Below are 16,122 nucleotides of genomic sequence, written 5' to 3'. Positions count from 1 at the left end.
AGGACTACCAAAGGTAACACATATGTACCATAAGTGACTCATAAGCCATTTAAAACACGTCATCCATCAGCAGTCGTGGCTCGTGAAACATTCAAGCTGCCGGTCTCTGTTTATCACTTCAGCACCATGGACAGAGTTACTACATTCAGATTCGAGAACCGTGTCATTGCATGACAACCGCAAAACAAGTCAAGTTTTCACTTTCCCAATGACTATTTAAAATCATAATCCCTGAGAGTGCCAGCCCTAGTAGCCTCTCATTGTAGGGGAATTAAGCTTCTAATGAAAAGTGGCTCATAATGAGAATCATAACGCCTGGCAATTGACCACAAAACAGCTCAAAACATATAGGCTACACAACATTCCTATAGCTCAGCACGATGATCTTGACATTAGGCTTACTTGGCCTGAGGGCCAAACTTTCCCTCCTTTCAGTCGTCTTTTCTACGTCTTTAAATGTTTTGGGGAGTGAGTAGAGGGCGGAACGTGAGAGTGAGTGAGAGTCCAGTGCGAGGCCATCAGTTGCGCGGAGGAGAGCGAACGGCCCTGGGATAAGCGCGTTCACAAAGAGAGAGGGAGAGACAGGCTCGAGCCAGGGACAGAGAGAGAGAGACTGCTGTTCTGTTCAGCACTAGGCTACTGCGCTGCGCGCTTCACTGTTAATAACCTTCTCATCATCTCATCATCACCACCAGCATCACGACCCCTATACTGGATGTGCTAAAACCAAAGAGCGTTTTGCTGTATATGGGACTTTCTTTTGGATTATTGGGATATTTTTTGGATCTACATAACCTAAATAAAGGTAAGAATCGCAGTAAATATGATGTTCTTTAATTTATTGAGTGTAGCGGATAAAAATACTCAAGGCTATAGCTTATAACACCGTGTTGGGTGTATTTTTAATTATTCACAAGCTTATCTCTGGATATGATTACAGTGAGTCATTCATTTTGCATGCACTATTTTTGGAATAGACGATATGTCCACACAAAACACAAAATAGTTAACTAGGTTAATATGGCATTTGAAACAAACGATTTGTGGATAAGGTCGAGGCATATTATGAGGCTACACATAGCTCGTCGTGTTGAGGAGCGAAATGCATGCATTAAAAAGTTTCAGTTCATTAAACGGCTGTAAAAGGGTAATTCCACCAATTCTGTGCCCTTTGCAAAGTGTAAAAAACGTTTGATTTCACGTAATTTTTACATTCTGTCATAAAGAGTACATGTTCAACTTAATAAAAAAACACGTTTTCCCATCTCAAGAGGTCAAAAAGAAGAACAAAAAGTATGGTAAGTGCCAAATAAGCGCCAAATAAAGTAACATGGTTGACCATAACATGGTTGACAATTCTATCTTAAATCAGCCATGAATCCCGTTGTGACAGGGGGAACGGAAGCTTGTTGTGTGCAACAGGGAGTGGCAATTTAATGCAAGTTTCACCCAAAAATGTCATCGTTAAAACATTTCAAGCCTGTCTATCTACCGGGTTGACCTGTTATGCTTAGACCCGCTCACTATTCCACCACAAAACACCAGAAAATTGGCAAAAAGTGTGGACCCAGATCACCTTCTTTTACTCTATGTTTTTAAAGGAAGAGTTTCTCCATATTAAAAGGAGACTTCAGTTCATTTAACAGGATTGACCTTAAAAGTAGAGACATGTGCAATTCAATCGCGAATCACATGAAATAAATAATAATCTTTAAAAATGACTTTGTCAAAGCAACAAAATGATTAGGGCTTTACAATGATGGTGAAACTTGGAGAAACGTTGGGAAGTGGGTCACAGAAATGAAAAGGTTGACGGAGGAACATGTTAATATGCTGAATTTTGGCACTTCAGCAAGCATTTATTGAATTCTCCATGTGGTCTATATTAAACGGTACTTCATTTAATATAACATGAATAAAAAATGAATATGGGCACACTTTTTGTGGAATGACCAAAACATGCGCTCCACACATTGCGCCAAGCTTTCGGGGACTAGTCATCTGAATTACGTGGGGAAAGCGTGATATGAACTATTTCGACGAATTCATCAACCCCGCTGTAATCTCGAAAGTATGTTCCAAAACACGAAGGAACGAACCCAAATCATCCAACGACTCATCGGTCAAACCCTCACATCCTCCAGACTGCCCTCGTGCGTGGAGCGAGAGAAAAGCGCAACGGGAGACAGCATCACGAAGTAGGTTACGTTTTACTGAATCTCTGTTGAAATGATCTTTCTTTTGCGCCCTCTTTAAAATATTTGATTTTAAACGATAGTAATAGTGTATTGTGGCAGGAGATATGGCTTAGTCTAAGAATTCAACTTTGCTAAGCCAGGCGTGTGGACGGGGCATCCTAGTAGGCTGTAAGGATAAGGCTACACATTTATATTTCAAGGCAACCCTTCAAACTGATGTTTTAAACATGTGGATTGAGGCACACGTTTTAGTCAGGAATGTAGGCCTATATGACAGTATTATCTGTAGGTACTGTAATGACAGAAAACTACAAAGCTGAAAAGTGTGCTTGTCATGTTGTCCATTACGAAGCAGTGGTGTGGCGCTCCATCGCGTGTCAAAGTCTGTTTGGCGTGATTTGATGCGAAATTAAACCGACCCTTCAATGAGAGAGAATCTCCGTGCAGAGTGAATGTGACAGATAAAGAACGCAGCAGGAGGGAGGCGGAGAGAGGAGAGTTTAGCTCACACTGACTGCGAGATACATTACGGCCGGTTTAGTCGTCGACAGAAACCGTTGTCGATATACTGTATCTCCAACAATGAAGACAAATTAATCATTTATGCCAAGTCAATGTCTATACGGTAACGGTATCGCGTGACACTGCAGTTAAATAATTAAGCGTATATGTAACGGGAAATACAGGCCTATAGGGTAATGCGCAATTCATTCGTTTTAACTCCAACAGCAATTACAGACCTAATAACAAAAACAACGTAGACCAATACAGAGGAGCTAAGCCAACAGTTTATTATAATGGAGTCCCTGAATCTGTAATATAACCCCTGAAACATTGTTTTAATTCAAGAGAAGGACACCTGACCCGAAAGTATTATGCATACAATAACTCGTCTCATCCTGATGGCCTGGAGCAGGGAGAGGGAGAGGCTGCTCTGTTCATAGAAAGGCTAGCTGGATATCAGGTTTCATTGGGACCATGGCCCCGTATTATTACCATGACTTCTGAATGGCAACCCTAGTACCTTATTGGCTGATACTAGCTCTTTGTCCAAAAGGGCACACTCTTCCCTACAGTGCTCTACTTTGACCAGATCCCCTTTTGACCAAAGCTCTATGTACCCTGGTCAAATGAAATGCACTATATCTCTCTCATTGTAATGCACTATCTCTCTCTCATTGTAATGCACTCTCTCTCTCATTGTAATGCACTATCTCTCTCTCATTGTAATGCACTATCTCTCTCTCATTGTAATGCACTCTCTCTCTCTCATTGTAATGCACTCTCTCTCTCTCATTGTAATGCACTCTCTCTCTCTCATTGTAATGCACTCTCTCTCTCTCATTGTAATGCACTCTCTCTCTCATTGTAATGCACTATCTCTCTCTCATTGTAATGCACTATATCTCTCTCATTGTAATGCACTATATCTCTCTCATTGTAATGCACTATATCTCTCTCATTGTAATGCACTATATCTCTCTCATTGTAATGCACTATCTCTCTCTCATTGTAATGCACTCTCTCTCTCTCATTGTAATGCACTCTCTCTCTCTCATTGTAATGCACTATCTCTCTCTCATTGTAATGCACTATCTCTCTCTCATTGTAATGCACTCTCTCTCTCTCATTGTAATGCACTATCTCTCTCTCATTGTAATGCACTATCTCTCTCTCATTGTAATGCACTCTCTCTCTCTCATTGTAATGCACTCTCTCTCTCTCATTGTAATGCACTCTCTCTCTCTCATTGTAATGCACTCTCTCTCTCTCATTGTAATGCACTCTCTCTCTCTCATTGTAATGCACTCTCTCTCTCATTGTAATGCACTATATCTCTCTCATTGTAATGCACTATATCTCTCTCATTGTAATGCACTATCTCTCTCTCATTGTAATGCACTATATCTCTCTCATTGTAATGCACTATATCTCTCTCATTGTAATGCACTATCTCTCTCTCATTGTAATGCACTATATCTCTCTCATTGTAATGCACTATCTCTCTCATTGTAATGCACTATATCTCTCTCATTGTAATGCACTCTCTCTCTCTCATTGTAATGCACTCTCTCTCTCATTGTAATGCACTATATCTCTCTCATTGTAATGCACTCTCTCTCTCATTGTAATGCACTATATCTCTCTCATTGTAATGCACTATATCTCTCTCATTGTAATGCACTATCTCTCTCATTGTAATGCACTATATCTCTCTCATTGTAATGCACTATATATATATCTCATTATAGGAGTAATAACATGAACGTATCAATGGGTCAGAGGTCACTACACCCTTCCAGGCCCTTTAACCTCTCTAGGCCTACTATCCCCAGATGGATTTGTCTTTAGACAGTGATAATTACTAGGCCTATGTCTAATAATTACTAGGCCAACTAAGCCTACGACATCTGAATGGCAACCCTAACTAGTACCTTATCAGCTGATACAAAAATAAACATGAAAAATATGTACCCAAGCATGATGGTTGTGAATGTCTCCGTACCAAATGGCACCATATTCCCTATATAGTGCACTACTTTTGATGAAGGCTCATAAGGCTCTGGTCAAACGTACTTTACTGTGTAAGGAATAGGGTGCCATTCGGGATGCATACCAAGAGCGAGGAGGTCCAGGTCTAGCATGGTGGTTGTCAACGAGAGGCACAGCGTTGCATTAACATAGGGTATCAGTTACCAGAACTCAATAGCAGGCTGGCTGCTCTATGCAGATAGATGAACTATTCAGAACAGGCAGGTGGTGATTAAAGGGCCTATTGTGTGTCAGAGTACGTTGTTCTGGTATCGTCATGATTGGACTAGGCTTTTGTCTGGGGCTCGAGAGACCATGGCCAGGCCAATACGACTACAAGAGCAGAAGGCTGGTTGAGTACACATGTAGGCCTACGGTTCTGTTTGTATAAGGTTACAGGTACAATATACAAATTCTGTGGGCTGCCACTCAAAAAGAAAAAGAAAACAAAAATTAAAAAAGGTAGATAAGTACAAAGTTTGGATCCTTTTGCTTTGGAAACTATGTGTATTTATATTTCGAAATGTTATTAAAAAAATACAATTGCCCCATCAATTGACTAGCCTTCATTTCATCTTCATCAATAGCTGTTTGTGATGGTAACTAAAGATATGCTAAGGAGAGGGATTGTGGAGCTGCTGGATAATTAGTCCAATTTATCAGGCTGCAGAAGGTTCTTAGAGATACAGTGCATTCAGATAGTATTCAGACCTCTTTTACTTTTTCCACATTTTGTTATGTTACAGCCTTATTCTAAAATTGATCAATTTCTTTTTTCCCTCACAATCTACACACAATACCCCATAATGACAAAGTGAAAACAGTTTCATTATTACATAAAAAAAAGAAAAACCTTATTTACATAAGTATTCAGACCTTTTGCTATGAGACTCAAATTTGAGCTCAGGTGCATCCTGTTTCCATTGATCATCCTTGAGATGTTTACAACTTGATTGGAGTCCACCTGTGGTAAATTCAATTAATTGGACATGATTTGGAAAGGCACACACCTGTCTATATAAGGTCCCATGGCTGACAGTGCATGTCAGAGCAAAAACCAAGCCATGAGGTCGAAGGAATTGTCCGTAGAGCGCCGAGACAGGATTGTGTCGAGGCACAGATCTGGGCAAGGGTACATAAAAAAGGTCTGCAGCATTGAAGGTCCCCAAGAACACAGTGGCCTCCTCTATTCTTAAATGGAAGAAGTTTGGAACCACCAAGACTCTTCCTAGAGCTGGCCGCCCGGCCAAACTGAACAATCGGGGGAGAAGGGCCTTGGTCAGGCAGGTGACCAAGAACACAATGGTCACTCTGACAGAGATGTAGAGTTCCTCTGTGGAGATGGGAGAACCTTCCAGAAGGACAACCATCTCTGCATCACTCCACCAATCAGGCCTTTACAGTAGAGTGGCCAGACGGAAGCCACTGCTCAGTAAAAGGCACGACAGCCCTCTTGGAGTTTGCCAAAAGGCACCTAAAGGACTCTCAGACTATGAGAAACAAGATTAACTGGTTTGACGAAACCAAAATTGAACACTTTGACCTGAATGCCAAGCGTCATGTCTGGAGGAATCCAGGCACCGCTCATCACCTGGCCAATACCATCTCTACGGTGAAGTATGGTGGTGGCAGCATCCTGTGGGAATGTTTTTCAGCAGCAGGAACTGGAAGACTAGTCGGGATCGAGGGAAAGATGAACGGAGCAAAGTACAGAGAGATCCTTGATAAAACCTGCTTCAGAGCGCTCAGGATCTCAGACTTGAGCGAAGGTTCTCTTTGCAACAGGATAATGACCCTAAAACAACTCAGGCGTGGCTTCGGGACAAGTCTCTGAATGTCCTTGAGTGGCCCAGCCAGAGCTCGGACTTGAAGCTGATCGAACATCTCTGGAGAGACCTGAAAATTGCTGTGCAGCAACGCTCCCCATCTAAGTGCCAAGCTTGTGGCATCATACACAAGAAGACTTGAGGCTGAAATCTCTGCCAAAGGTGCTTCAACAAAGTAGTGAGTAAAGTGTTTGAATACTTGTGTAAATGTGATTTTTCTGTAAAAAAACAAATAATGCATTTGTTAAAAAAAAAAGAAAACCCTGTATTTTCTTTGTCATTATGCGTTATTGTGTGTAAATTGATGAGGAGAAAAAAAACAATTGAATCAATTTTAGAATAAGGCTGTAACGTAACAAAATGTGGAAAAGGGGAAGGGGTATGAATACTTTCCCGAATGCACTGTATACCCACCACTAGAGCCAAGCGGATGTTACAGGCTAGAACACCTTCCTCCTTACCTCACTGTAGTGTAGTCATAAGTAGGAAATGGTAGGATGAAGACAGAAACTGATCATTTTTCATAATTCTTTATGGGCTCACCATAAAGAATTATTTGGTAGCACTTTACATTGCAGCACAGAATAAAGTTGTAACAACACGGTAATAGTATTAACTGTCATAATACAGTTTCTCTGGACTCCCGCAAAGTCTAAGTTCACCTCCCCCTCCCCTCCCTACAAGCCACTCACAAAGATTAGACTACCGATCGCTGTCCATAGCGTTGAAATTGCTGCATGTCTATGCGGCTGCCTATCGATTCGATGATAGGCTTTCTGTGGTGCCAGGGCATGTAGCCTACAGTGGCGGTCAGTGCAATTTAAGATGAGGGAGGACAGTTTTTCTTTCATGAGCATGGCCTTATTTCTATTACAGCATGTTGGATGACTCTCATTCATATTCCAATCACCCAGTTCAATGTAACAGTGATAGGTTTAGGCTACTATATGATACTCAAATTTTCCCTATACCCACCATGAGGTTGCTACAACCTAGCCTATGAACGAAAGTTTACAACGTAGGTCCACACAGGTTGAGAGACAAATTATTGGGTGTAATCATCAGTCCAACAGTTGAAAATAAGAGTTTCTATTGGACAAATTCAGCTATGTTTATCCCCGTTTTGTTCCATTTGCTTCCGTTTAAGAAACGTTTTTCAACTGAATCGGCAGAATTCTCTCACCTCTTCCCTTCGCTTCAATGCACAACACATCAGCTGTATGTGACCAGGTGAAAAAACATTTCCAAGCCAAACCGCTACACACAGCCTACATCGTTGTCCCCATATTAGATAAAGTAACGTCATAGTCAGCATAGCTAATAGAACTAACGCGTTAGTAAAAACGCTACAATCATGCAGTAACATTACAGTGTAAGCAGTAACACCGGCGGGACCTGGTGGAAATAAATTAGTAATACCAAAAGCTTACCTTGACTTGGAACATTTCCAGTGTTGTGTTGGATAGTCATAGCCAGCTAGCTAACATAGCATCCCTCTGTTTGAGCAGGGTGTTTCACTAGGCTAAACTAGCTAGCTGCCTTTGCTAGATAGGTAAGGTAAAGTGAAAAAAAATTACACTCTCTCTCACTATATACAGTTGAAGTCGGAAGTGTACATACACTTAGGTTTCTTGTTAACAAACTATAGTTTTCGCAAGTCGGTTAGGACATCTACTTTGTGCATGACACAAGTAATTTTTCCAACAATTGTTTACAGACAGATTATTTCACTTATAATTCACTGTATCACAATTCCAGTGAGTCAGAAGTTTACATACACTAAGTTGACTGTGCTTTTAAACAGCTTGGAAAATTCCAGAAAATGATCTGATGGCTTTAGAAGCTTCTGTTAGGCTAATTTACATCATTTGAGTCAATTGGAGGTGTACCTGTGGATGTATTTCAAGGCCTACCTTCAAACTCAGTGCCTCTTTGCTTGACATCATGGGAAAATCAGCCAAGACCTCAGAAAAAAACTTGTAGACCTACACAAGTCTGGTTCCTCCTTGGGAGCAATTTCCAAACACCTGAAGGTACCATGTTCATCTGCACAAACAATACTGTACAAAACAATGGGACCACGCAGCCGTCATACCGCTCAGGAAGGAGACCCGTTCTGTCTCCTGGAGATGAACATACTTTGGTGCAAAAAGTGCAAATCAATCCCAGAACATCAGCAAAGGACCTTGTAATGATGCTGGAGGAAACAGGTACAAAAGTATCTATATCCACAGCAAAACTAGTCCTATATCGACATAACTTGAAAGGCCGCTCAGCAAGGAAGAAGCCACTGCTCCAAAACCGCAATAAAAAAGCCAGACTACGGTTTGCAACCGCACATGGGGACAAAGATCGTACCTTTTGGAGAAATGTCCTCTAGTCTGATAAAACAAAAATAGAACTGTTTGGCTATAATGACCATTGTTATGTTTGGAGGAAAAAGGAGAGGCTTGCAAGCCGAAGAACATCATCCCAACGGTGAAGCACAGGGGTGGCAGCATCATGTTGTGGGGGTGCTTTGCTGCAGGAGGGACTGGTGCACTTCACAAAATAGATGACATCATGAGAAGGAAAATTATGTGGATATATTGAAGCAACATCTCAAGACATCAGTCAGGAAGTTAAAGCTTGGTCGCAAATGGGTCTTCCAAATGGACAATGACCTCAAGCATACTTTCAGAGTTGTGGTAAAATGGCTTAAGGACAACAAAGTCAAGGTATTGGAGTAGCCATCACAAAGCCCTGACCTCTATCCTATAGACAATTTGTGGGCAGAACTGATAAAGCGTGTGCGAGCAAGGAGGCCTACAAACCTGACTCAGTTACACCAGCTCTGTCAGGAGGAATGGGCCAAAATTCACCCAATCTATTTTGGGAAGCGTGTGGAAGGCTACCCGAAGCGTTTGACCCAAGTTAAACAAGAAGGCAATGCTACCAAATAATAATTGATTGTATGTAAACTTCTGACCCACTGGGAATGTGATGAAAGAAATAAAAGCTGAAATAAATAATTCTCTCTACTATTATTCTGACATTTCACATTCTTAAAATCAAGTGATGATCCTAACTGACCTAAAACAGGGAATTTTTACTTGGATTAAATGTCAGGAATTGTGAAAAACTGAGTTTAAATGTATTTGGCTAAGGTGTATGTAAACGTTCGACTTCAACTGTATATATTTCTCTCTGGCTTTTGCTTCATTTTGGAAGAAATTAATTTGTTAAAACCTGTTAAACTATTGTCTTTCTCTCTCTTTGAGTCAACTACTCGCCACATTTTATACCCTGCAGTGCTAGATAGGTGTATCTTATGCTTTCATTACTATATTAGTTCTCTGTTCCTTTGATTGAGTGGACAACATGTCAGTTTATGCTGTCAGTTTAAGAGCTCTGATAGGCTGGATGACGTACTCCAGAAGTTTTCATAATTATTGTGTAAGCCAATGGAAGGGGATGAAAACCATGAGCCTCCTAGGTTTTGCTTTGAAGTCAATTTACCCAGAGGAGGACGGAAGCTAGCTGTCCTCCGGCTACACCATGGATCTACCCTACAGAATGCTGTTCAGGCTACTGTAGACCATCTTTGCAAAATAGTGTGTTTTAATCAGTTATTTGATGATGTGATTATATTTAGTGAAGTTTTATCTAAAAAGGATACATTTTTAAATGTTTTACAATTGAAACATTTATGAAATCCACTGAGGAGGACAGTCCTCCCCTTCCTCCTCGGAAGAGCCTCCACTGGTAGCCTATAGCTTTGCTTTAGCTAATGGATGCATGTTTATTGGGAGGCGTATTTGGTTGTCATTAGCTTATGTTAAACCTAACATTTGACAAAGCTTTACACGGTGTCGCAATGCTGCCATTTAGACTGCTGGCTGGCGGCAATAATGTAATTACTTGTTCAATTATTAACGCTGGAAATAGAAACATTGCAGATTGTTAAAAAAAAAAGTAATCATATGCAACAGCATACTAACCAGCTACCAAAATATCAATTTTTTTAGAATGTATAACTGTCCTGTATAGCATACCTAAACCTGCATGACATGAGCCATCATCGTGCTCTCTCCCGGCTTGGATGGAAAGTTGTTGTGTTTCATCCTGCAGTGTAGCCTAATTTCTACACTACATGGCAAAAAGTATCTGGACACCTGCTCGTCGAACATCTCATATTCCAAAATTATGTGCATTAATATGGAGTTGGTCCCTCTTTTGCTGCTATAACAGCCTCCACTCTTCTGGGAAGGCTTTCCACTAGATGTTGGAACATTGCTGCGGGGATTTGCTTCCATTCAGCCACAAGAGCTTAGTGAGGTCGAGCACTAATGTTGGGCGATTAGGCCTGACTCGCAGTTGGCATTCCAATTCATCCCAAAGGTGTTCGATGGGGTTGAGGTCAGGGCTTTGTGCAGGCGAGTCAAGTTCTTCCACACCGATCTTGACAAACCATTTCTGTATAGACCTCGCTTTGTGCAGAAAAGGGCCTTCCCCAAACTGTTGCCACAAAGTTGGAAGCACAGAATCGTCTAGAATGTAGCGTTAAGAATTCCCTTCACAGGATCTAGGGGGCCTAGCCCGAACAATGAAAAACAGCCCCAGACCATTATTCCTCCTCCACCGAACTTGATAGTGATTGTTGCAACTGAGGACAGGCGATTTTGACTTGCTATGCTCTTCAGCACTCGGCGGTCTCTTTTTGTGAGCTTGTGTGGCCTACCACTTTGCGGCTGAGTCGTTGTTGCTCCTAAACGTTTCCACTTCACAATAACAGCACTTACAGTTGACTGGGGCAGCTCTAGCAGGGCAGAAATTTGACAAACTGACTTGTTGGAAAGGTGGCATCCTACGACGGTGCAACATTGAAGGTCACTGAGCTCTTCAGTACGAACCATTTTACTGCCAATATTTGTCTTTGGAGATTGCATTTCTGTCACCTGTCAGCAACGGGTGTGGCTTAAATAGCCAAGTCCACATACTTTTGGCCATGGAGTGTATATCTATATACAGTATTTAGCTGCTATTTAGTTGCTATTTATAAAATAAATGACACATCAAATAAATAACTTATCAATGAGGAAAAAAGTAGTCAGCTTGAGGATAATTTCAGCTACTATTTATTGTTGAACTCAGTGGGTTACAATATTCAAGGTAAATTACATTTAATAAAATAAAATGTAATCTAACTTGAGAGACTCCCCTGGTCTCCTGAAGTCCTCCTTGCTGCTTTTCTCTCTGTCTCTCTCAAGTTGTTTTTATCACCCCTGTAAGTGTCGCTTCTGCGGCAAAATCGTTTTCTAAACTAAAACTCATGAAGAACTACCATAGAAGCATTAGGCTCTCAGTCTGATATGAGCTTTAGAACACCTGAGCTTTAGAACACAGGCGCCGTCGTAGCCTTGTCCACAGGCACTGCCTTAGCCTTGTCCACAGGCGCCGTCGTAGCCTTGTCCACAGGCGCCGTCGTAGCCTTGTCCACAGGCGCCGTCGTAGCCTTGTCCACAGGCACTGCCTTAGCCTTGTCCACAGGCGCCGTCGTAGCCTTGTCCACAGGCGCCGTCGTCGCCTTGTCCACAGGCACTGCCTTAGCCTTGTCCACAGGCGCCGTCGTAGCCTTGTCCACAGGCACTGCCTTAGCCTTGTCCACAGGCGCCGTCGTAGCCTTGTCCACAGGCACTGCCTTAGCCTTGTCCACAGGCACTGCCTTAGCCTTGTCCACAGGCGCCGTCGTAGCCTTGTCCACAGGCGCCGTCGTAGCCTTGTCCACAGGCGCCGTCGTAGCCTTGTCCACAGGCGCCGTCGTAGCCTTGTCCACAGGCGCCGTCGTAGCCTTGTCCACAGGCGCCGTCGTAGCCTTGTCCACAGGCGCCGTCGTAGCCTTGTCCACAGGCGCCGTCGTAGCCTTGTCCACAGGCACTGCCTTAGCCTTGTCCACAGGCGCCGTCGTAGCCTTGTCCACAGGCGCCGTCGTAGCCTTGTCCACAGGCGCCGTCGTAGCCTTGTCCACAGGCGCCGTCGTAGCCTTGTCCACAGGCGCCGTCGTAGCCTTGTCCACAGGCGCCGTCGTAGCCTTGTCCACAGCAGTTTCAACGATATCCTCTTACTTCTAAACAGTTCCATTTTTTTTTTTCAAGGCCTGAGGCTTTATTTTTTTCCTCATTCATGAAGCCCAAGAAACCTGTATACCAGATTCTGGTAACCAGAAAGATTGCTTATTTTCATAATATTTCTGTATTGTCTGAACGGGACACTACAATTCAAGCCTTCAACTCTCAGTGTATATAATGATAAGTAATCTTAAAGCCTGAAGATAACGGCAGTTGCTATTCAGATAAAACGATTGGTAGACTACGTCCAAAAATGAAAATGATTATGATAAACCTTTAATGTATGTTCATACTACTTGATCACTGAGATGCGACCAAATCAGAGTTTTTACAAACTAGGCTCTCATTAGCTCAGTTGATTGTAGCACATAAAAGGCAGTAGTAATATCTAAATGTTTATGGGTTGTAAAAGGGCAATTTTCTCACATGATGATTTTTGGAAGGTATACTTGTAAATCATTCTTTTTATGATGATTTGGTGTGTTTTGAACATCTATTTCTGGCAGCTATATTCATTTCAATAAAACTTTATTTGTCCCCTCAGGGGCAATTAGCCATTAGACAATAGTCAGTAAATTCTTTTGGTGAGCTGGTACTCTTAGGTGCGAATAATGATACAATTCCTGTTGTTTTCCAGTTACAGCTTTGGTAGGCCTAAAGCTGGACCAGCACATTTTATGCTGATTTAGACTGTTATGTTTCTCTCTTTGTGGAACTTACAGTCTAATCATGTTTTTTGGTGAGCTGAGTAACTATACAGAATAATGATGGAATTTCTGTTTTGCAGTTACGGGAAGTTCTGTAAGGCCGGAAACTGGACTAGAACATACAGCACAGTGCCACGGGGCGTGGCTACGGATCTGAAGCCAAGATGGTCGCCGTCTGTTTTAATCCTTGCAGTCGCCTCAAAGGAAAATCATCGGATGGGCCTCTGTATCACTGACAGAACACACTGAGGATCAGCATTGTCGATCCTTAGGTAGGAAGACGGATATTTACTCCTTTGCCTCTCTTCTCGGATTGGAAGACTGGGATTCGACTGTCCTTTAAAAAGCCTCTGGTCTATATCACAATCAAAAGGATATTGCGTCATCTTCTTAAATAAAACATTGCACGCGTGGGACATACAGTACATTAAATATATCAGTCTTTGAAACAAAAAACACACCTGATGCTATTGGCAATCTAAGGATCTCTCCCTCTAACATCTAACCCCAACTGGCACAGTCTACCCTACGTATTTTTTCTACAATGAATCCCTTTAGTCTCTCCCAGCGTGTTCTCCTGCTGCTCAATACTCTGCTGGGCCTGTGCCAGGGTCTGGAGTTCACAGGCTCCGAGGGTCAGTGGGCTCGGTACGTCCGCTGGGACGCCAGCACCAGAAGTGAGCTCACCTTCCAGTTCAAAACAGCCGCGTCCGACGCCCTGATCCTCTACTTTGACGATGGCGGCTACTGCGACTTCCTGCTCCTCACGGTAACGGACGGGAAGCTCCAGCTCTGCTTCAGTGTCGACTGCGCCGAGACCACGGTCACCTCTGACAAATCGGTCAACGACAGCCGCTGGCATTTCGCTACAGTCAGCCGACACTACCTCAGAACGGTCCTAGCCCTGGACGGGCAGACCAAGGCGGACGAGGTTCGACCACAGCGCCAGTTCATGAAGATCGTCAGCGACCTCTTCCTCGGAGGTGTACCCGGAGACATCAGGACCTCGGCCATCACCCTGCCGACAGTTAGAGAGCTGCCACCGTTCAAAGGAGTTATCACAGACCTGAATTACGGAAACAAGGTTCCCACGCTGATCAACAGTCAGAAGGTGCGTCTGGAGATGATGGGTCTCTGTACAGAGAACCCGTGTGAGAACGGAGGCCACTGCTCCATGGCTGATGGAGAACCGTACTGTGACTGCTCCAAAACTGGATATACCGGACGGACCTGCGGTGAAGGTAAGATCGTTCAGTCTTACCGACCAATGTCTTTGCTAAATGTAGATAGCAAGGTACAAATAATGAATGCTAAAGGTGTTTATACAATATTTGAAATGAATGAACTGACTCTTTTCTCCAAGGTTTTTGCTACACCGTTTGTACCATTTCCATGTTGAAAAAAACGATTTACAAGAACATGTCCACAGATTCAGCGTGAACAGAAAACATGGACATCTCTGTGTGGGTGGTTCCTCTTTCACAGTTTATTTAAAATGAATTGTATGTTGTATGTGGGAGTTGTATTGGAAGTGATATACCAGGATATACGCTCTCCACGTTCTATTATTACTTTCATGAGAAATCTGTACAGGGATGCAATATTGTTTGATAAGAGTCATATTACAATGTTCAGTCATGTTTCTTCCCATATATTCAGCTCCTGCAAGTGTTACAAGGGCCAGAAGGTACAAAATGGTTTGAATAATAAGGAACAGCTTTATCTTTCTCCTCTTGGTCACTTATGCCAAGGCTGTCTCTGCTATGTGTCTTATTGAAATGTAGTGCTCTGACAAAGCTCATAGTAAATTTCGACTTTAGTCCTTAGTTCTGCCTTTGTGAGACAGGAAGCTACCGTATCTCTCAGACAACATCACCTCCCTCCTCTTTTTCATCGGTCTGGAGTGTATTGGGTGACTTTGAGACTAGAGACCCATGATGGCTGAGTTTGATTCACTGTTGACCCACTTCCTGTTACCGCCTGGTTAGGTCACTTCCTGGCTGGTTAGGCCAGAGTGAAAGGTTGAATAATGATGCAACTCCATCTTGAAATACAGGGGATGAATGCACACTGAGTACTCCTCCATTTGTGGCTTGTTACCTTATACTGCAGCTCTTTTTCTCATTTTTGGTTCAAATTTTTTAAGGGTTTCAAACATTTATTTTTTATTTTGGATACTAGCTAGTTACTCCACCCACTGAAATGCTTAGCATTCCAAAACACAAGATACTGTATGTCTTAGCATTGTTCATAAAACCGTACATGTCCGCTGCACTGTCAGTCTCAGTGACTGGGCCTTATCCTTTAGTCTGGTTCTGTTCTCTCTCAGCCACTGTCTAACAATGAGGAGAGGAGAAGAGATCCATCCATTCGTTTGAGAGCTTCTCTCAGGCCGACAGAGCTGCCATGGGAGCGATAACATTCTTGTGCTAAAACAACTGAGATTTAATAGGTTGCTTGTGATTCAGGACGACGGTTGAATAGAGGGCCATGTCACCGCCCCAGGGCAGTGCTTCTAATTTACAACGCAGCACTCCTATTGGTGGAGGGGACAAACGCCACTAGACAGGAGCACAGCACTGAGAGCACTCTCCTGCTGTGCTAACTGGAAGAGCCCCCTGTGTCCAGCACGCACACAGCTTTCCTGTCTCTCTCTGGCTCTCTCTCTCTCTCTCGCTCTCTGTCTCTCTCTCTCGCTCTCTCTGTCTCTCTCTCTCCCTCTCTCTGTCCTCTCTCTTTAGTCCTCTCTCTC

The 16,122-nt window shown here is 42.8% G+C and overlaps 1 protein-coding gene across 1 annotated transcript in view; it reads left to right on the top strand.

The window, feature by feature from the left end:
• The first annotated feature begins 376 nt into the window (after positions 1–376).
• LOC115174392 (neurexin-3b-like) overlaps positions 377–16,122 on the top strand; it is a 57,522-nt gene continuing 41,776 nt past the window's right edge. Inside the window, exons 1-2 of the mRNA XM_029732908.1 lie at positions 377–805; positions 13,451–14,611. Of these exons, the coding sequence (XP_029588768.1) occupies positions 13,915–14,611 (697 nt within the window). The 5' untranslated portion in view covers positions 377–805; positions 13,451–13,914. The remainder of the gene's footprint in view (positions 806–13,450; positions 14,612–16,122) is intronic.

This window comes from Salmo trutta, chromosome 35 (assembly GCF_901001165.1).
Source record: "Salmo trutta chromosome 35, fSalTru1.1, whole genome shotgun sequence".
In the NCBI taxonomy this organism is placed as follows: Eukaryota; Metazoa; Chordata; class Actinopteri; order Salmoniformes; family Salmonidae; genus Salmo; species Salmo trutta.
The sequence above is the reverse complement of the archived record's forward strand: the minus strand, read 5'-3'. Positions and strand labels throughout refer to the sequence as shown.